Source organism: Paralichthys olivaceus, chromosome 19, assembly GCF_024713975.1.
Source record: "Paralichthys olivaceus isolate ysfri-2021 chromosome 19, ASM2471397v2, whole genome shotgun sequence".
NCBI classification, from domain to species: Eukaryota; Metazoa; Chordata; class Actinopteri; order Pleuronectiformes; family Paralichthyidae; genus Paralichthys; species Paralichthys olivaceus.
The window spans coordinates 12087346-12109460 of NC_091111.1; the positions used below are offsets into that span (position 1 = coordinate 12087346).

The window sequence follows — 22115 nt, forward strand, 5'->3', positions numbered from 1 at the left end:
AATTGATAGTTGTTTTTTTTTACAATTTTATTACTATTTTACAATAAATACAAATTTTCTTTTTATGCAAACCGCCTCTTATGATACATGTAGATCTCTTAATATCAGCTCTTATGATACATGAAGCTTTTTTTTTTTAATTAAATTGTGTTAGCTCACATAAAGCCACCAAACCCAGCCATGGCCTCATTTTCCCAGTCAGAGTCTGAGTCGGTGAAGTCCTGAGCCTCGGTGGCGTGGATCGGGGAGAAATGGCTGAACCTGTCGCCCGTGGCCCTCACGTGTGGATACTGAATCTGGCATCCATTATCCTTTGGTGACGACCTGGTGAAGTTGCTGTGGGTCGGGAGGGGTGGGATCACAACTTTCATCTCTGGTCCAATGGTTTTGTTGGGAGGGAAATTGTCATATTCCACCAGAACCTGTGGCCCCTGGTTGTCTGCCAAGCTGGCCTCGATCCTGGGTTGATGCTCGCTCTCCTTCGGATACAGGTGGACGTTACAACACGGAACGTTGACGCTCAGCTCGTGACGCTGCATCTGCTCGGGCTTCACCCCGGCTCCCTCCTTCTCGTAGATGCAGGAGATGGATGTGTGTTCATAGCTGGTGGGTTTGGTGGGTAGACCGGTCCGGTGTGGGTCCTCAGTGTTCTGGTGCATTGAGGGTCTGAAACTGTCCTCTAATCCAAAACCACCAATCCTGTGTGGCTCTGCACTTTGATTGTTGTCATAAACTGAAAGACAAAACAAAAATGAATTTTAGGTGATTTTAAGTCAAGTTAAGGGTATTTAAGTAACAAGTCACCATATTCATCAACTAATGTTTTATGGTGGATTAAAGTATTTTTTCATGGAGCAACACTACAAATGAGCAGGCATACTTGAGTAAGACTAATAATTACCTTTCTCAGGACCCATCCTGCTCTGGATTTGGTTGAAGGGCCCAGCTGCTGGTGGATTGGAGACCTTCATGGACACTGATGAGCCAACCTGGCGACGAGACTTGGCTCTTCTGTTCTGAAACCACACCTGGAATTTGAGGGGGAAAGATATTTAATCACTTATTCAATCATTTTATGACTTCTGAAATCTGACACAACTTAAAGTTATTAAGAAAATGTAAAGCATTTTCTCCAAGTGACTGTTAATCTCATCCCTTCACTGGTGTACTTTACATTACATGTCATTTAGCTGAGGCCTTTACCCAAAACGACTAACAATTACAATTAGTACATTCATCTCAGTAAAATCAGTGGACATTACCTGAATCCTGGACTCTGGTAGCCCGGTCAGAGCCTCCAGTCTCTCCCGCAGGTAGATGTCAGGATATTTGGTGTCTGAGTAAACTTTCTCCAGCACCTCGATTTGCTGCTGCGTAAAGTTAGTCCTCTTCCTCCTGTGCGTCAGTATGGCCACGCATTTATCCGCCCTGGGTGCAGAGTTTGCTGCGTTGTAGTAGTTTGTCACATCTGAGGCTCCGTAATCTGGAATGAAAACACAATCTGTTTAGTTATCAGAGGAAGCAGGAGTCATAGAGAAGTGCTGCCGAACCTGTGTGTAAGTCGGAGAAGCTACTTGTAGATTTTCCAACACAGGAGGTGAAAGCGGGCACACTTTCATTTGCTCACCTGAGTTCACCATGGCGTTCATCTGCAGAGGCGCTTCGTGAAACATCTGGAAATGATTCAGATCCCCGACGCGCATATTCCCATGAACTGCAGACATGATCCTGTACGTGTGTCTCCCGGCGGCTGACTGAGTTTGAGAGCATGTGCGCTCGCCGGGGTTAAATCCTCCCGCGATCAAAGGTGATGCTGTGAGGACGTGTGAATGGGGAGGCCATCAGCGGCGGCTGGCACTGCAGCGGCCGTGCAGCAACTTCAGACGTCTGCAGCGCGGCGGAGGTGTGAAGGCCTCACACCTGGAGCGGTGCAGCGGTGCAGCGGTGGCAGGTCGCTTTAAAGGGGTTTTAATGGAATCTGCATGTTCAATACACATCGGCTGTGAAAACATTTATCCGCTTTGGAATGGATGAAGCAATAATGGACGTGTAGCCTTCAAAGAGGGAGCGTCGGAAACTGCCATTTCCTCCACAGGTTAGAGGAGCACACCGACTGGAGTTTGTTGTTTGGTGAGAAGAGAAATGAAAAAAAATACATGCTGTTTATAGATATATTTATATATATATTTAATACTTGGTCTTACTTAAGATAACATATTACACAAACACACATTTTCCTATATATACTGTATTTTAATAGGGGGCATTTCACTGAGCTATTTCATGCACTTAAATGTATATATATATATATATATAGAGAGAGAGAGACAGAGAGAGAGTGATATAATGTATATAGATATGTCATTCTATGTACAATGTGTTGATATATATATATAAATAAAATTAATAAATAAGCACTATACAATTAAGAAAACAATAAACAATATGAGTAATTCTACATATAATTATATATATATAGATAGATAGATGTTTGATCAGATTGTGTCACGTCATTATATAAGCCTACAAAACCTAGAGCATGAAAATGTCTCTATATATCATCATATATAACTGTTATAGAGCATGAAAATATCTCCATTATATATATCATCGTAGAGCGTGTTAAAATATGTGTGTGTGTAGAAATATATAATTGAATAGGTATAGCACTGAATCTTCATGTTTTTTAAAATAAAAATGTGTGTAATCTGAAATATACACTGATTTTGCAACCAGGCATATTCTTACATAGTTGTATCTTTTGTTTTCTTTAGGCTTAGATGTCAAAGAATATACATTATGTTTTATAAGTGTTCCGATGCTTGCCCCTCAACACTGATCTACAGTAACCTATATAAGAAATGACACTTCCTGTCTCCTTTCAGTAGCAACAAAGTCAACCTCAATACACAAACACCAAGTCAGAAGTACCCAGGAGTGGTCACTTGTCGTACGACTCACCTTCATTCAGAGGTTCAGAGGGGGATTGAGTCAAGAGGTCAGATAACAGCACAGACAGACTAATTTTCTGCCACATATTTGGACAGGATTGGCAGGAATGTACTGTTGTCGTCACACTCTTTTATCAATAATCCAAGATAGTTCTCCCGAGTGATTTGTGTACGTACTTGGTCTATAACTCACGGCAGTTTGTGCCTCATATTTAATTGCTTTGGGTGTGACTTGAATACTGCAATACAATATAATGATTGCCAGTCTCTTTACCACACCCCACTTTGTAGGATTTATTGGATACAGCTCCTGCTTGAGTCTGAGACAATTCTTAGACTTGTTTCATTGAACAACAATGATTTTCTCTGGTAACTTTCATGTTGATCTCTGTGAGAAAATGACTCGAGCACCATTGTATCATTTCACATCCACAACGGCACTTATCCATCTCTGCACTTTGACACATACAGCGTTGTTCAGGTAGGATGTGACTGTTGGCAAAGCCGTTCACAGTTGCTTTGTCTGAGGACCCTAATTGGGTATTGCCTGTGTGCACAGACCAGATTGCTATGCTAAAATCAGGCTGTAGAAGTTCCTGATCTTTCTTTTGTGATGTTCAGTGACAGGTTTTCTGAGAGTTACCAGCAGATCCTGGAATAGACAGAGCAAAGTTTTCATCTTCGACCATAAAGCAGTCCAGTCATACAGCTGGATTTGCACAATCCAGTCTCTAGTGCTTACTTACAACATATGCACAATCCCTCTACTGGTGCTTATAGTATTTTTTATATTTATACTTGCACAAATACACCACAGAAAATTCCTTATATGTGTAAACCTTCCTGGCGATAGAACCAGATACTGATTCTAATAAAAAGATCATCTCAGCAGTGTAAATGCTGGAACATGCTGATGAGCTTTTGCTTCTATTGTTTGCATGTGCTAATAATTTTCAGTTTGACAGCCTGTGAAAGAGATTTGACATTTAAATTAGATTAAAAGGACACATTTCTAAGTTGATTACTGCTGATAGATTGTAAACAGACTGCACTTTTCAAACATCAAACAGTATAAACACTTTGGGATTTCCACTGGCTATTTCCAGTAGACCGCTGCCTATGTAGACACAAACAAAAGCACCTTCACACCTTGAAAGAGTGACCACCATTGAACCCACAGTTTGACCTGACCACTATACATTTAACCTGCAGACAGACAGGAAAATTATCCTTACAAGGTTGCAGGGATATGTGAAAATGTCAGCTATCTTATGTGTTAAGTTCAGTCTTTGTGTATTTGAGGTACATTTTTAGGATTTTACTGTACATTTATTGTTTCCTGATAACAATGATAAGCAGAATTTGAGTGTGATGATTGTTGTTTTTGCATACTCATCTATTTGAGGACAGAATCGTGGATACTGCTGCTATATTGATATTTCAGCTGGACTTCTGCATAGGCCTTCTAGTGATACATCAACAATCCGTGTTTTTCTGGCATGGCAGCAATACGTTTCTGTATCCCTCATATCTTTTAAACTCTAAAATATTAAAATAGCCTTAAAATTCATATTTACTCATAGAAAAGAACAGAAAACCACCCATCACCGAAGTGGCTAAATTGTTGCCAAGATATATTTTAAAGCAAAATATAATATTTTTTACATTATCTTTATTGTTGCTGCTGTTCCTGCATGTTTAAGGTACCGTAAGTATTTTAAAAGATGGTGGTATTTTTAATAAATTGCATTTTGTTGTCACATTGCCTGTGTGATAAGCGGTTTCTTTAATTTTCTTGAATAATCTTTTTTGTTCGATGTTGTTTTTTTTAGAAAACACATTATTAATATAGGTACAAACAAACTGAATTCAGAGTCAAATGGACGTATAGATCAAATTTAAAGACATTACATATATAGAAACACCCAGAAGTCTTACATGACAATCTTATTAAATTAATTATTATTACTATACTTTTATATGTGTAGTAATAGTCACATTTCATCAAAATAAAAGTGTAAAATTATTAAAAATAAACGAAACTTCTTACATCAATCGAATACAATAAAAATACAATATATTGTGCAAAAGATTCAGTCTGAGGTGTTAAAAAATTAAAATGTTCCTGGAATCGTTGAGCGCGTCATCATTATTTACATCGGAGAAAAAAAAGGTCCCGGAACTTCCGGCCGGTCTGAGCGGAAGTAGGTACGTGGCCGCTTCAGCTGACAGTCTGCATGATGGCGACAGAGGTTCAGAGCGGCGACCTCGACACTGCTCCTTCCAGCCGGCTCGAGGTCTCCATCGACGGCCTCACTCTCAGCCCGGACTCGGAGGGCGAGCAGGGCCAGGTGGAGGAGCCGGAGCCCGAACCCGCGGATCCCGAGCCCGAGACGCCGGGAGCCGCTGGGAGCGAAGATGGAGAAACTGGCAAATCCGCGATAGAGGGGAAATGGGGCTTTCCTCTCCAAGAGCTCTACGGAATGGCGCTGAAATTCTTCAAAGGTACTTTTCTACATTTGTCACAAGAACGCAGAGAAAATGGTCAAAAAACTAAACAACCAGAAGAGCTGGCTGAGGTTAGCAGGATGCTAACTTTAGCTGCTAGCTGTCACCGCCGGGGCTCTCGCTGTCAGCCGCAACGTTCCATTAGCTTCACGGCTAACGAGAGGCTAACTAGCTGTGTTCGGTGGCTGTTAAAGGGTCAAACCAACACGTCGCTTCAGTGCGACCCGGAGGCATGTTAAATGTGCTGTTTGCATCACGGTGCCTCCCGTGCTTTGGGAGTAAACGTGTCGTATAGTGCTCAACTAGCTAGCTGCTGTAAGAGCAATGAAGTCAGACTGACGTGCGTTACTGTCTTTAATTTGGGAAAACACGCCCTGTTGTTGCGGTTGTGGCGGAAGTAGGAAGCCTGCCGGTCAGTGGTCGTGCTGGAGGAAACATTTCTGTGGATGGAGCCTGTCCCTAAGCTCCTGATGACCTGTTCACTAAGCGACGTTTGCAGTGTTCACCAGCAGCAGCAGCCTGTTTTACAACCGGACACACCACTCCCACGCTGCCACTGCTCCAGCAGGAAACACGGGATCACCTGCGTGCTCTGCATGCAGTCAAACCGGAAGGCCATTTTAGTGGGAGAGTCTTTAACCGAGAGGCTTTAGTATGACTGTCTCAACTTGCACATTGTCTGCTCAAGGCCCGGGCAACACAACAATATAAATAAGTAATGCAATTAGATTATCATCGATAGCGATACAACGGAAGTTCAGGGTGATATATTGCTTATGCATTGAGTTTTCAAGTGTTTATCATGGTCTGCCCATAAACAAGAGTTTAAAATCTATCTATTCTACGCTCAAAATAAGTGTTATGGTCGCCCTTTGTTACGATGTGGTTGCGCCTAATTTGGCCCTGTGATAAGCTGAGCAGCAGCATTTTGTATTAATTGAAGAGGATGGAGGAAGCTCTTGTCTGATACTCCAGTAAAGTGCATTACCGTGAACTAGACGAGGCCCCTGTGTCTCACCCTAAGTGATTTCTGGTCAGTGGTTACTTTGCAAGCATCCTGAACATGTGTCAGGCATTTTTTAACACCAGATACTGATCTGTGTTTGTACACACAAATCTTCTTGCCTCAACTTAGCTTCAACAAAAATTGCAATGTGATACTAACATGTTATTTTCACAAATCAAAGCGCAAGTATTTTTTTGCAAAGGGTAAAGAGCTCGATCAACAGTGCAGGTTGTTCTTGAAACAGGAATACGATAACCTGCATGCCACTGCTGTTGAAAACACAAAGGTGTATTGTAGTGTTAACCAATGCTTGTCACAGCAGGACATTAAAAACACTGCTAACTTGTTACTTCCACTCTGCTCCCCTCAGATAAAGATGGCAAGGCTTTCCACCCAACCTACGAGGAGAAGCTTCGACTGGTGGCACTCCACAAACAGGTGTTACTGGGCCCTTATAATCCTGACGCTTCGCCGGAGGTCGGCTTCTTTGATGTCCTAGGCAATGACCGCAGGTAACTCCAGCAGACATCTGCGTGTGTCTTTGTGCCTGTGCATGTGACCTTTGAACTACTGAGGACATTACAGTAATTGAGCTGTTTTTCAGGAAACACACCCACTCACACACATGCCTTTTCATTCAGTAATTTGTTGAGTCTATTTAACTCTTGATGGTCGCTTCTTACGTCCCAATGAATTAAACATTTTGTAAATCCTTGGATGAAATTTAGCCTGCTTTACTGCACCACTTTCAAGGAATTCTAATTTTAATAATTTTATTTACAATTAAATAAAATGTTTTACAATGTTTTATTGTTTTCTGACACGGTTCTTAAAAATTTGATTCCCGACCAATATGGATTCTTGGGGGCAAATGCCAAATTCGATGCCAATGTGTATATTGGCCAAGCAATGAGTTCACCTCCATTACAAATGTGAAATATTTAAATGTCCCTCTTTGTGATTGTGAAACAGCCTGTATTCTAAAAAGAATTCAGTGGACATTTAATTGCTGAGCACAGCTGCCTCTGTTGTCCTCACCTCTGTTTGACTCTGTGTGCAGGAAAGAGTGGGCCGCCCTGGGTAACATGGAGAAGGAGGATGCCATGGTGGAGTTCGTCAAGCTGCTTAACAAATGCTGTAACCTCTTTGCTCCCTACGTCACCTCACACAAGATTGAGAGGGAGGAACAGGAAAGGAAAAGGTAACGCGTTCAGCTGCAGTTCTCATGCAAGAGATCCCTCACCTGCAGTTTCTAAATATACTTGCATTCAGTTTGTCCTTTATGAAGCTAGAAAAACCTGGAGGTGACAGGGGAAATATATTTATGAATGTAATGTGTATATATATATATGGTTTGTTATTAATTTGATACGTTTCATCATTTACGACATCCCTTCATGTCTTTGTTTCTCAACAGGCAAGAGGAGGAGGAGCGTCAGCGGAGAGAAGAGGAGGAGAGGGAGCGACAAAGACAGGAGGAGGAGAGACGGAGGCTTGAGGAAGAGGAGAGGCTTAGGAGAGAGGAAGAGGAAAGGAGACAGGCAGAGGAGGAGAGGCTACGGATTGAGCAGCAGAAGTATGTGTGTCTGTGTGTGTTTGCTTAATGTGCATTTGCGTGGGCCTGCAGATATTGATTTGACTTCAGCATTAGTTCTACATGGTCATCACACTCCTCTGACACTGATATCGACAGGGGCACTGTCTTTACAGCTCTGTTCCAGAGATTCCAAAATCTATTCACTACTTCTCTTCTTTCCATTGTCCACCACCGCCTCCACTCTTTTTCCATCCTCACTAACTTAACTGCTCTGTTTTCTTACCCAGACAACAGATAATGGCGGCGCTGAATGCCCAGACAGCAGTGCAGTTCCAACAGTATGCTGCCCAGCAGTACCCCAACAGCACAGAGCAGCAGCTCTGCCTCATCCGTCAACTCCAGGAGCAGCACTACCAGCAGTACATGCAGCAGCTCTACCAGGTGCAGCTGGCCCAGCAACAGGTAGGAGGAGTTTATGGATATAGTTTGATTATGATGTTTTGTAAATATTAATCATAAATATTGGTAACTTTTCTGTAAAGCAACGGCTGTTTTGGAGTGGTGAAGAAGAAAGGATTTCTAGGAAAAGAAATGTACATTTTCACCAGTTTTCCCCGCTTTGACTCGCTGTTGTCTTCCTCTCGTCTCAGGCAGCCTTACAGAAGCAGCAGCAGCAGGCTGATTCGATGGTGCAGGGGACACTGGAATCTAGCAACTTTAACAGCGGTGAACATGTTCCCGCATCAGCAGCCGGACCGCTGTGCGCAGCTTCGCCTGTTGGGGAGGAAATCCCTACGGTCAACGGAGGCCAGTCAGACTCGTACTCTGAGAGCATGGACCGGGAGCCAGAGACTGAGCCAGCAGAGGAGGTCTCAGAGAATGGACCTTTATTAGGTTGGTGGACTGTAGCTGTGTTTACAACAGAAAACAACAAACATGCTCATTGGAGTTATAGAATCTACATTTTCCTTGTTGTGTGGCTAATGGCTACAGGGCAGAGGGGGCAAATCTTTCTATCTTACAAACAAACCTTTCCACCAAACTTGAAACCTGAGTCTTACTTGCTGTGACCTTGTTGATGTGACCTGGAGGCCAGGGAAGAGGAGAGCTAGAACAAGTGACACATGATAGTCTGCTGGTTTAGGTATCATCCACTTCGGGGTATCATCCGATTGGATAGTAAGCGCACACACACCTAGAACAAACAAGGCCATAGTTTTATTCCAAAACATGCACCCAAGTAAAATTAATCCACTGTGGCTGTGATCTGTCAAAATAAGGTTTAGCAAAGATGGAGGGATGCGTAGTGTAATAAAGATACTAATCAGTTTCTTGTTCCTCGATCATAGCTGACTCCCCACCGGTCATTGCTGCTCCCTCCATGTGGACACGGCCACAGATCAAGGACTTCAAGGAGAAAATACGGCAGGATGCAGACAGTGTGATCACGGTGGGGCGCGGCGAGGTGGTGACGGTGCGGGTCCCCACCCACGAGGAGGGCTCCTACCTGTTCTGGGAGTTTGCCACGGACTATTATGACATCGGCTTTGGGGTTTTCTTCGAGTGGACGGACGCCGCCTCTGCTTCAGTTAGTGTGCATGTGTCGGAGTCCAGTGACGAGGACGAGGATGATGAAGGTGAGATGTGCGTGGGAGGCGGTTTGGTGAAATAAGCCTGCTGCGTGTCTGATAGAATCACTCTCATGCGCAGCAGCAATGTCCTACCAACCTGTGGCGGTGAGCACGTAACATTAGCCCACATTTACAGGCAAATGTTAAACAATAGTGTGTAAAGGAAGGAACACGACAAAGTTAGTGAAGCACCTGACGATGCACGGGATACATGTGACAGCAGAGGGATTCACCGTGTTTGACTGCATGTGTGACTGCAAGTATCGATTAAGCACCAGTACCCAACCTTAGTTTTATGATTGGTGTGTTTGCTCTCCTTAAATGATCTGTTATACTGACTTCCTTTACAAGAAGTCAAAATAGAAGCTGCTGGCTCTCCCTGATGTTTTACTGTTAAAAATAAATTCTGTAGATGAATCATGATATTCGGTTCACGAATATTGAATGTTGTATCTCTGTATCTGCTTTTTAATGAAATGTCAAGTAATGATTTAAAAACAGTTGTTAAGAACAGGAACATCTGTTTCATTTATTTATTTATTTAGCTTAATTGATCAACTTATGGAGAGACAAAAAACTTACCAGGTTTATGGATTTTCTTTCCTGCTTATCTCATGTTCACAACAGGCCGACACCATTGTTAAACATACATTTGTTCTCCCAGGGGCAAAGGAACTCCTGTTTGTGCTTTATACGAGAATCCAGAGCATGGTGATAAAACATTGATCAGATATGAGGCTGTATTGTGCTGCAGAATTGGCTTTGTCGGTTCAATTGAGTTTACACATAACAGTCCTTCCTTTCAGTGGTGTAAGTCCTGCCCATGGTTAGGCTGTATAGTCTTACATTTGTGCCACAATCCTGAGTATGCAGGAGGAAACCTTCAGCGAATAAAATAATATTAAGAAAGTTATTCATTTGTTTCAAAGTTAAATATTCTTCAGCCCTCTTGTAAAATGTCCAGAAAAAAAGAGGTGGCATACATGAAGAAGACACTGATGAAGATGTAAACTTGGGAACACCATGAGATTCGAGAGCTTTTGATGATTAGGCTGACGCCGATGTTGATGTGCTATAAACAAAAACACAAGATTTCTGCAGCAGATTTTATATACTCTGTCCTGCCTCCTGCCAGCTGTACCCTGGCGCCACCTCATGTTCTAGGCATTTTCCTGTTTTTGTGAAAGGCAACATCCCGAGAATGTCTGGACCAGATTTCCTGTACATTTTCCTGAGTTCATGTCTGAAAACTCCTTTCCTTCTGTATGTGCCATTCAAAAAGATGAAACTTGCATATTTATTGTGTTTCCTTCCTGCCTTTTTACTCAACCTGACATGTTGCTCTTGTGCCCGCAGGAGATCCTCCCAGTGAGGAGGAGAAGGCAAAGAAGGAGGCAGGGAAGCCCCAGGTGGACGAGATTGTGCCGGTTTACCGGCGGGACTGTCATGAGGAGGTTTACGCCGGCAGCCACCAGTACCCCGGCCGTGGAGTCTACCTGCTGAAGTTTGACAACTCCTATTCACTCTGGCGCTCCAAGAGTGTTTACTACAGAGTCTACTACACCAGATAAGCCTGAATACAGACACGGGGGGAGCCAAGGAGTGTGTATGTTCATATATCTATATGTGTATGTGAGAGTGTGTGTCTGTGTCAGTGGAGATTTGTGCGATGGCAGCCTGTGTGTATGGAGGAGAAAGCGCTACCATATATGTTTTGGACAAAACCACCAGAGGGAGACAAAGAGGCACATGTGGAGCCACAGTCTGGAGATTCGACTATTATTTATGTACCTTGTGTGTATGCGTGTCCCAAGATGCACCCATGCTAGATCCTGACATCGAGCCCACGGAAGAGGAGTGTGTATTTCTGTTGTATATTCACCACCTGTCTTCGCTGTGCTCACGTAGACCAAGCTGTAAGACTTCGCTCTCATGTTGTGTTCAACCGCTCTTCACCCTGGGCTCCTCTCATGTCAACACCCCAGCCCCCACACTGTCCAGCGTGGCCTTGTGGCTGCTTCTGCCCCTGAGTGATGCTCTCATGACCATCAGCGGACACCAGGCGACTGTGCCAGCCAAGCGTTTCGAGTTTGGCAGTAACAGCGGTTGTTTATCCCACGAGAACACAGACAATGTTGAAAAAATCTTACTTTACTGAAAATGTACTCCCTGACACTATAACGTTTTGTTTCTCAGAGAGCTACTGGTCTTTGCCAAGTCTTACTAACACTTTACAAAAACAACTGTACACACACGTAATCATCTTTTTTAGTAGTCCCTCATTCTCTTCCCATGTAACCATGCATACATGAAGATCTGAGAGGATGCTCTGTGGAAGCACTGCTCTTCTCGGCCTTTTCTCATGTAGATGTCACATTTTATTTGTTCGGGTTAATTTCATCAGTGCATCAGGAGTAAGTTTCTTATTTTTTGGATTGTAGTCTGCCTGCAGAATTTATGAAGGACGGGCAAGAAGGCATTGCAGGGTTTAGCAGAAGCTCCAAATGAAGTCATGGGTGTTAATTGAGAGATAATAAAATAACCCAACACATGGTTAATGTATGGCTGTGGGTCTAAACTCAAACATCTCAGTGTGTGATGCAGATTAAAAGATTTAAAAACACATTGTTTCTCCTACAAATATTTTTGTGTGTAATGCCATTTCAGTTTTATTCCACCTTCAAGCAGTTGACTCTTGTTGAGAGTCTCTGTTGTTATGGTTACGCCACATGAATATGAAATTCAGTCATCAAAAGAAACAACAGTGTATTAATACAGATGTTATATTGTGGAGCGAGGTGTTTGTGTCGCATGTTTGGAGTGGCTGTACTCAGTTCTGACACGTCGAACAATAAAAACTCAATGATTCAGAGGTCATGACACACTGTTACATCTCTGCAGCGCTCAAATAACAACACAAACACAAAATACAGCGCTTTTGTTTTGTTTTGTTTCCAACTTGTCACCTCAGACATTGTGTCGTGAAATAAACTAAGAGGATGTACTCTTCTAATTGTGTCTTGGGTGACGTGGTCGCCTCCTAACTAGGATGTGACATCAAAATGTATTTTACTTTTCTAATTTTTTATTTTGTTGTTGCCATAATTTAGACTCATCCTGTTTTTCGGTTTCACATTTAATATGCAAGTTTGTTTCTGTACCTTCCACCTGGAGCATTATGTTATCTACCAACTGTGGGAATCTGACCATTGCTTGTTGAATGGGGGCATCAGAGACATTTGGTTTCACTTTGCAACACTTCTTGCGCTGTGTTTGTTCATTTTTATGTATGTACGCAACCAAACCTTAAAGACGCAGGGGTGGAGTATCTTACAAGTTGGTTTCTCCTCCACTCTCCTTTTGGATTTGTCATATTTAATTGGAGGCCGCTCACGCCTCCTGCCCGTTCAGTGATTTGTGTAAGATACGTCACTACCTATGGCTCAGACCAATCCATACAGTTCAAGCAAGTTCCCATATCTTCTGATGTGCGATGTTTGTTTAGTTTCTTTTCTTCTTAAGTTTCTTAATTGCTCACCAAATGGTTTGAGTCGACTTGTTCAAGCCTTGTATGTAAATAATTCTACAAAATGACTTTATGTATGGGTTTTTAGATGTGGAGGAAGGCTATTGTTTTCAGAATAAATGCACTGTAAAATATGGTGAATGAGAAATGTATGCATTTGACTCTGAATGAAAGTCCAAAATTCACAGGAAGTATAAAACTGCTCTATTGACATGAAAGAGAAACTCATCTTTTTTGTATTGTTTTGACTTGTTTGGATCTCTTCTGAGTTGGGGCGTATATTTAATCTTGATTAAACTTATGTTCATGTCTAGAACTGGACCGTTAACTCATGTTTGCGTTTTTTTTATTATTTCAATATGATCACATCTTAATGCTATGTGTCTTGGGTTTCTAAATCTTTTAATGATTTACTGCCTTGAAACAGGATTCCAGAGATTACTCCCAACAGACATTTTATCCTATCATAGCATAAAAAGCACGGGTGGATCTATAATAAGAACGGTTGCACACGGTCTGTGTTTACTTTTCTATCACACATCAAGCACTTGGCTCCCTGCCTCGTCTGGGAGATGCAGAAAACATATTTAGAAATAAGCAGTAATAAGAGGCATTGTTAGCAATGGGGGTGAACAAATATGACTTATGAACAGCAAAACACCACTCGGCTTGTTTCCCTTTTTTCCAGCAGCTGTGGCTTTGTCATCCTCGAGCTCCCTTCCTGTCAAAAACCTTTTGTGCTGAGAGGGGCACATATTGCGGATGTTACTAATGTGTACGAGGAGGATACACCTCAGTTTATTTCCCTTGTGATGCACATTGGATGTCACAATAGTCTGAGTAAAGTTATATGGAGCCAAATCAGGGCCAATTGTTCTGTCAATTTGAAAAATAATTATTTTAATTTTGAAAGTTTGAGTTTGAACCTTGAAAATGTATTCAAACTAAAATTTAGTGTTGAAAACTTATTTTCAAATTAAATTTCATTTTCATTCAATGCTGGAACTCTTGAATTAAATGTTTTCATTTTTCACTTTCATGAATATTTTGATATGTAGTTCTTATTTTTTCGTCTGCAGATTTTATGTTTTAGATTCAGATCTCAAATTTTTTTTAACTTTCCGATCTTTATTTCAATTTAAAATTGTATTTTTTCAATTTCAAATCACTATTTTCAGATTCACATGTTTATTTCACTTTCAGATGGAATTCAGTCAGTTTCAAAACCAGATTTCTTTTACTTTCTGATCTTTTTCCCTTTTACAAATTGTATTTTTTCTGTTTTAAATCCCTTTTCAGATCTTTATTTCACCTTCATGTTGTCATTTTGGTTTCAAATCACTTTTTTTCAGTTTCAGATCTTCATTTAACTTTCAGATGGTATTTCATCAGTTTCTTTGTACTGCTTACAAATCATATTTTTTCACTTTCAGATCCAATGTGTGTCCTTCTACATCAGCTTCATACACTAGTATTGAGAAACCTTTTAAACTTCTGCCACACAGAGTTCACACAAGCTGAAGAGTAATTTGTAGATTTTAATTCATCTCAGTAGTGAGAACACAAAACAAACGAATCTGGCCCGAATGTGACGTCCCACCTGACTGTGTTTACATCCAGACACCAGGGGGCACAATAAACACCACAGACACCTGTTTCCCAACAGGATGCTGTTTTCCACACTTTGCAGAGACTCCATTGAACTTGTGGCCTGTGTGTCCAGAAACTGAGCTGATGATGTGGATGATGAGAGTTAATCTGTGGTGGTGGTCAGGACGAAGGCTCTGGAGGAGATAAATTAGACACTGGTGTCCAGAGAATGTGTTGTTCCTGGGTTATTTGAAAAGGTACGAACGAACGAACAACTGGAAGAGAAGTGCTGGTGTGTGTTACTGTGAACAAGTGCTCACAGCATGGGAAATGTGTATCCTAATGCTATGCTAACACTTCAAAGCTAGGAGCTTGGTTTGCCGCTGGTTAAAATCAGTGCAGTAAAGAAAAATGCCATGCTAATGCTTATGCTAACGATTTTAAGCTAGGTGTTCGGTGTGCCTCAGTGTAACGTCAGTGCAGTAAGAAAAGGCCATGCTAATGCTATGCTAACGTTTTTAAGCTAGGTGTTTGGTGTGCCTCAGTTTAAAATCAGCCCAGTAAAGAAAAATGGTTAATGGCTAATACTTTGCTAACAGCTAGGTTTGGAGGGTCCTCCATTTTAAAACACATTCTGATTCCCACACCTTTATTTGGTTTTGTTAATTTCAAATGAATTTGATTAATTTCAAGGTGGCTTTGAGGATTGATGTGATTCATTTGATCTATATAATCTAAACTGGCTCGTTTTTATTCGCTGTGATTGTTTCCTCCTGTCTTTCATTGATTTGCTGTTTTATGTACAGCACTTTGTAACTATGTTTGCTATATAAACATTATTATTATATTAGACTGTACACTATATAACGTCATAGCTGAAATATGATAACGGGAACAATGTCGACTGGAAAAAAGTTTAGTTTTACAAGAGGAAAATCGTTTGGTAAGAATAAGGTTGTAAATTTATGAGAAAAAAGTCATAATATTACCAAAATAACGTCATAGCCTCCTGTTACACTACGGGAATACAGTATATTTCTTATTTTCTCGTTATATCACAACTTTATTCTTTATTATTTCTCATCGAATTACAACTTCATTCTCACAATATCATGACATCATCCCCTGAATTTCAAATCTTCTTCTCTCGGTCAGTAAAACTTTGTCGTAGTTAACAGAGAATGAACCGAACAGTGACAGTTTGTTCTTCGGTTCGTGGGCAGTGTCCCTCCTGAGGATTCATCGGAAAGATCCGGTCCAGGTTTTGCGTCAGTCCGCTCCTTTGCCTGTGAGTTGGAGGCAGGTAACTCTCCTCAGAGTCTGGCTCCGGTTCCAGTAGCTACAGGTGGTTAGTAGTATTCTCCGGGTCTTTAGATGCACTTTCCCTTGTTTTCCTCTCTCCGCTCCGTCTGCTTGAATTTGAAAAGACTTGTGGAAGCAACGTCTCGGTGACCAGCAGCACAAAGTCCCCACGCTTTGAATCCCCAGAATATGGCGGGACTGCAGGATTATACTGCCTCACTCATATTGCGATCCACGGGACGACAGTGCGTGTTGACTTGGTTTTAAGGTTGCGGTGTTTTGCGTGAATCCTTCTCGGTCTCGCCGGAGTTCCTGCTATGAAATAAAACATGCCTTTTAATCAAAGGATTGTTGAGCCGCGCCGCGTGAGTCGGTTGTCGGCGAGGGATGTCTGGATCCGGGGGGAGGAAGCCGGGAGACGCAGGCTGCGGAGACCGGTTCTGTTCTCGTCCCTGGACGAGGTTTGCTGTCACACTTTCACCAACATCATTCACCAACTTTCAGACCTCTCTCGTCATGCCAGCGACATCTTCCTGGGCATCGAGATGGAGGCGGGGATGGTGCTCAGAAGATCCTGCAGGATCCAGGGGCGCCTGGAGTTTCTGCAAGATGAAGTACTCAAGTTGGATCCCAAGAAAGTCAAAATCCGTAAGTTTGCAATGTTGCCCTCTTGTTTGTGATCTGCAGTGTGAGATGGAGCTTAAGTGTGTGCATTACTTATATAGTGAGGAGTCACTATAAACGTCCAGTGGAGACCCACATACATGTCATAGGAATATTACAGGTGTACATGTACATATACTTAAATACAAGAAATCAATGGTTTAGAGGGAGGGATCACTGTAAACCACAAATAGAGACCCACATACATGTCATAAGAATATCACAGGTGTACATATACATTTGTGTGAAATATATATATATATATATATATATATACATGACACCAATGATTTATTATCACATGTTGATTAACAGACTCCCGACAGAAATACTTATAAAGTAAGTTCTTAGAAGAAATAGATCAATATTTGCACATCTACATGATGTTATAATGTTGTCATTGGTGTGAATGGATGCTGGTCAAGTCCAAGGCGTCTGTCACAAAGAACCATGTAGGAGTGACCGTTGTCTCTGGACCACATGGCTTTGCTTATGTTAATAAGGGTGTTGAGTCCTGTCAGAAAAGATTGATCTTCCCTCAAAGCACTGACCATCTGTGTTCAGGTCCTTGCAGAGATCACAGAAAAAGCCACAGTCACAATCTTCTTTTTCTTCCTGCTGCTTAACGTATGTAAACAAAGTTTGTCAACACAAAGATAAATGGAAAATCAATGTTCCTTTTGGCTTCTGTTGTTTTGTGATTTGTTTGGATTAGCCCTGTCAAGTTATCTCCTGAGGTAACGGGTTACGTATTAACTCAGACTTCGACTCATGCTATGGTGAGTCAGTATACATAAAGATAGACATGTTCTCTTGTCTGCTTTGATACAGTAGACTATCTACGACTAATACTATACCACTGCTTCCAATTTAATGTCTTGTGATGTTATAAGGTTTAAAAACACTGTAGTTAATGGATGCAAAGTAGGTTTTAGAAGGTGAGCCTAAATTCCTCTGAACATGAGGGAGGGAATCAGATGTAAGTTCTGACTAATGTGCCTTTTGTTTCCTCTTTTTCTGTCCTTCCCATCTATTCACTCTATATTGTGCCTGACTCTGAGTCACTCTCTCTCTCACACACACATACACATACATACACCTACCTATCACCTACAAATGTTCGGGCGACTTGCTTTTTAGTCTCCATAAGTAAGATATGTCCCCAAAATATAACTATAAACAGATTTAGGCCCCAACAACATGAGCAATACCAGATTCACAGCACAGATTCACAACTGGTTGCAGGGAAAAGATAAGCTGACCTGACAGTACCCAGACACAAGCGAATGTGATGTATGATGAGCAATGAGTTGAAGATACACGCACTGATTAGTCAATCGTGCTGTGTTTAGGGGGCGTACTATGCTACAAGACAGCTACCAGACATTGAGCTAATCCCCTGTGTTATTGCGTGGCATGACTCGACTGCTCCCTCTTATCTGCACATTTATACATTACATTTATCTGTTGAAGTTCAGATTCGTACCTGGGCAAGGTTGGGAGTTCTTTTTTATAAAGGTTGAGACAGTCCCTCACTTAGTCACTGCAGCTCAAGACAAGGTGTGAGAGAGTTGACTGGAATGCAGTGTGTTACGTCTATACTGATCTGCAATAGCCAGCTCCTTCATAGCCCTAAGGCTGACACTGGGTGTATAGAAGCACTGACTTTAGATTCATTGGAACACATGTTAGTTGTTCTTTCCTCACAAACAAATACCTGTTATTTAAAAAAAAAAAAAAAAAGTTGGCATCAGCATTTATACAGGGAGGGAGTGGAGGATTTGAATATGTCAGGATATGAACAACATGGATATTTGAATAAGAGTATGTGTCATGCACAAAACGTCATGAAAACTCTTGCAGTTTGTTTACCAGTATATCCTTAATGAAACTTCATGACACATTGCCTTTGTGATGGTGGTGATTAACCAGACACAAAAGACTATATGACATAATTATATCGGCTAAATATTTAACTGTGACTGGCCACTCTGTTGTCTTCAACTACTGTGGGTCAGGATTCCTCCTCTAACTGCAGCTCAGAGATGGATCATATTACTGGTGAGAGGCAACAAGAGGGGCCCCTATATGCTGGGGGACTGACATTCAACGAAGGACGTTGTGTGTGTGTAGTGCATCGTTTTGCCTCGCTGTTTCTACCTATGCACTCAAAAGTAATCGCCATGGGATTTCCTCGCATTTTGTATTTTGACTGTCACACGCTAGTACAGGTCGCAAAGCCAAAGGTCAGAGGTCGTTTCTTCCACCCTCAGAGGGGAACACCTGACACTCCAGAGTCAAGAGTTTAAACAAAGTTTGACTAGTTTGCCATGCATGGTTACTGCTGCAGGCCAACGAAGCTACAGCGAGCGGATGGATCGTTACTGTGGCAACCTGATGCACTAATGACATTAAATGCATTGGGATCAATTAATTCAGGCACTGGAAGTAATTACAAGAAGAGACAGTGTGTACAGTCCCCAGGTGGATCCCAGGCAACCGCATCGTGCTGTTTGTGATATGAGAAGAAGACTCTGGAAGTTTTTGAGCAGCTAAAAGGATCATATGTACAGTGACAATTTCCAAATAAACCAGATTCATTGTGTTAAAAGGGACTTAACTGACCTATCATGTAACTCATGACAAAGTTAAATTGCTTTCAGATAAACTCTGGATGACCCTAATGCTGTGTCCATGTATACAGCATTCACATGACTCATAGATTTTGATCCTTATTAAATTAAACACTTGTATTGGGCTGTTACTAACCATAATGGTCTTTATTGATTAATCTGCAGATCATGTTCTGAGCAAATGTCTCTGCAGAGAAACGAAATATATTTAGTTTATTATCGAATTTTGAGATTTTCAGAATAGACACTACTTTCTGCTTTAGACGTCTTTGGCTTTTTCAAGCTGAACCTAGACTTTTAGGTGAAATTTGCTTTTAACTACATCTTAATCACTGAGCCTCCTTTAGCTAAATATAACACTGGGTTGAATAGGGAGTTTTCTATTTTAATGTTGAAAGTAGGTCGAACAAGTGAAGGTTAATTGGAGTTAGGAGGAGTCTTAGGGCGTTTCTGCCAGATTGATGGCCGCTAAGCTACCTCCTCTTGGAGGGGCTTTGAAATATACCCCCTCACACACAGGAAAAAAAAGACAATCTTCAGCGGACGCATTTGTCCAGCTGACCTGCCAGCGTCCACAGTCCATCTTTCTCTCACAGACACACAGGATAAGTGGCTATGCATTCCTTCCCTTATCCTTGTGATATTTATAGATGTAAGTTTTTTTGCCTGTAGTGTTGATCTTTCGTCTTCATCTTGCCGTCATGTTTAGTGCGTGTTTCTACATACAAGTGCATCTCAAGGACGTGTGTGTTCGTCTGAGCACATAGGCTTTTTTTCTTATCTGTTCTGGACATTTTTGGGTCAGGCTTGCACAACTGCACACTGGTCATGTGCATAAGAATCACCACTCAGTTGTGATGATAACAGTGAAACTACACTGCTTGAGTTAGATCCAAGCTGTGTCCCTAATCTCATGACAAAAATAACAATGCGTTGTCATGTCTGGATAGACTTCCATCCATCCAATTATTATTAAGACATTATCTATTTTAGGGTCGTGGTGGGGAGTTGGAGCCAGTCCCATTGGACTGGTCGTGAGACAGTAAACACCCATGACAGAGCATCAGTTTATCGCAGGGCCAACATACAAAAATACTAACATTCACACCTATGGTTAATTTATATTCTCAAACTAACTTAATCCCAATGCCTTTGGACTGTGGGAGGAATGAAAAAAACAATGCAAACATATGGCGAACATGCAAATCCTGCAACTGGATAGACTTATTCCTGTTTATGGTATCGTGACTGCCTTCTTTCACCGTTTTCCACAGAAAACACAGATGCAGAAACACATGCAAACCCCTCTTCATCCCACCTCAATTCTTCCAACACACTATTCACTCATGCCGGCAGTGGTCCCATCCATTCATCAATGGAGAGCAGTCATTACGCAGCCAGAATGTCCAAGTCCGTTCCCACAGGGCTCGTTCCAACGAAGGGAGCCTGGCCTGGTTCTAGAGGTCGACCTGGTCCCATGAGAGACAAAAGGGAAGGGTTAGGAAGGAAAGAGAGAAAGTCGGGAGTAAAGAGTGGGAAAGGGATGTAGCATTCTAAGAAGTGGAGGGATATTGCTATTGAACTAACTAGCCCACTAACTTGGGGTTTGTGTGTGTGTGTGTGTGTGTGTGTGTATTTGTGCACATTCATGCAGCAGCCCTCTCTCGCCTCTGTGCAGACCGCCCAGGATGTAGATGCAGCCCTGGCGATGGCACAGAGGAGTGTGAGGGAGTAAAAGAAGGAAACCATTAGAGATGAATTGTTCTTAAAGCACTCTTGTGTATTTGTACTGTGTGTGTGTATATGTACACATGCATTTCCATCAGCGGCCTGACAGTCTTGTTGATACTTGTTGATCATCACAGCTCCTCCAACTGCTTTGACTCAGAGCTGTCCTCCACTGTCCAAAACTAAATCTGTCAAGACTGATTTGCTGTTCATGGTTTCAGACGGTAAAATTAATAAGAAAATAGACTTGTGTGTGTGTGGCCCTGACTGTGTGTAAGCCTGTGGTAACTGCTGGTGAACACCAGATTACTCTACAGTATATAATTAGTGTTTATATCACTCATTTCATGCCAGAATTAGATGATGTGTTTCCACACAAACTGACTGAACTGGAGTCAGACAACTTTTTTTTAATTGTTTGAGCAAAAGCCTGATTTATTGAAAGAATGTGATGAAAATGTGGTGGAAAAATGAAATGATGCAACACTTATGACTACTGACTTTCTTTATTAGCAGTTGATTCAACAAAGGAGAAACAGCTGTGGAGGAATCCAGGGAAGTAGAGTGAAGCATCCATTTATCCACATAAGAGAGCATGTGAGGGGGGGTTATGGGTTGATTGATAAGAATAATTTCCACATCGAGAGGATTGTGATTTAGCAACGTCTCAACGTCTCAAACTCCATCTGACCTGTAGATCAGAAGTGCACCAAACACAGTGTTGAACTACATCCTCATACTAACTGCTGCGTGGCTTAGGCATAGAGTCAAGATGTGAGCATGGCCGTCCACAAACTTGTCCATGTTCATCTTCTTAGAGAAGCCAGGACTTGTATGTTTTGCAGTTGTGGGTGCTGTGCAGTAATCCAGGGTTTAACCAGCAAGAAGGCATATGAGCAAGATGCAGTACCACTATCCACTTACCTTACTTCTTTTAGACTTTATACTACTACAGAAAACATAATTTTCACATTTAGATCTTGAAATGATTAAGAGCCCGAAAGCTTAACTAACCAAATTGTAATTACCAGTTTGCCACA

At 41.7% G+C, this 22115-nt stretch overlaps 3 protein-coding genes across 8 annotated transcripts in view; 2 read left to right on the plus strand and 1 right to left on the minus strand.

Moving 5' to 3' along the window:
- Positions 1–19: 19 nt before the first annotated feature.
- mixl1 (Mix paired-like homeobox) lies at positions 20–1852 on the minus strand. The gene is made up of 4 exons (XM_020097584.2): positions 1628–1852; positions 1263–1483; positions 902–1028; positions 20–733 (listed from the first exon to the last, which is right to left on the minus strand). Exons 1-4 carry the CDS (start codon positions 1722–1724, stop codon positions 156–158), a joined length of 1023 nt encoding a protein of 340 aa, XP_019953143.2. The 5' UTR covers positions 1725–1852; the 3' UTR covers positions 20–155.
- Positions 1853–5134: 3282 nt separating this feature from the next.
- On the plus strand, positions 5135–13487 carry acbd3 (acyl-Coenzyme A binding domain containing 3). The gene is made up of 8 exons (XM_069514644.1): positions 5135–5456; positions 6836–6977; positions 7526–7666; positions 7883–8041; positions 8290–8464; positions 8653–8896; positions 9352–9639; positions 10990–13487. Exons 1-8 carry the CDS (start codon positions 5189–5191, stop codon positions 11202–11204), a joined length of 1632 nt encoding a protein of 543 aa, XP_069370745.1. The 5' UTR covers positions 5135–5188; the 3' UTR covers positions 11205–13487.
- Positions 13488–14827: 1340 nt separating this feature from the next.
- Positions 14828–22115, plus strand: part of nhsl1b (NHS-like 1b) — a 93215-nt gene continuing 85927 nt past the window's right edge. For 3 of the 6 annotated variants that reach the window (XM_069514464.1, XM_069514465.1, XM_069514468.1), the window contains exon 1: positions 16110–16699. In XM_069514464.1, the coding sequence (XP_069370565.1) occupies positions 16381–16699 (319 nt within the window). In that variant the 5' untranslated portion in view covers positions 16110–16380. Of the gene's footprint in view, positions 15007–16109; positions 16700–22115 lie in introns of those variants that run through there. The other 3 variants (XM_069514471.1, XM_069514473.1, XM_069514469.1) reach the window with 3 other exon arrangements.

Bases quoted from the DNA above. Each gene is read 5' to 3' on its own strand.
- acbd3 (XM_069514644.1), top strand. From the start codon at position 5,189: ATGATGGCGACAGAGGTTCAGAGCGGCGACCTCGACACTGCTCCTTCC. The intron at 8,042-8,289 runs GTATGTGTGTCT...TTTCTTACCCAG, and splicing joins CTACGGATTGAGCAGCAGAA to ACAACAGATAATGGCGGCGC. The intron at 8,465-8,652 runs GTAGGAGGAGTT...CTCTCGTCTCAG, and splicing joins TGCAGCTGGCCCAGCAACAG to GCAGCCTTACAGAAGCAGCA.
- mixl1 (XM_020097584.2), bottom strand. From the start codon at position 1,724: ATGTCTGCAGTTCATGGGAATATGCGCGTCGGGGATCTGAATCATTTC. The intron at 1,484-1,627 runs GTGAGCAAATGA...TTTTCATTCCAG, and splicing joins GAACGCCATGGTGAACTCAG to ATTACGGAGCCTCAGATGTG. The intron at 734-901 runs GTAATTATTAGT...TTTGTCTTTCAG, and splicing joins CAGGATGGGTCCTGAGAAAG to TTTATGACAACAATCAAAGT.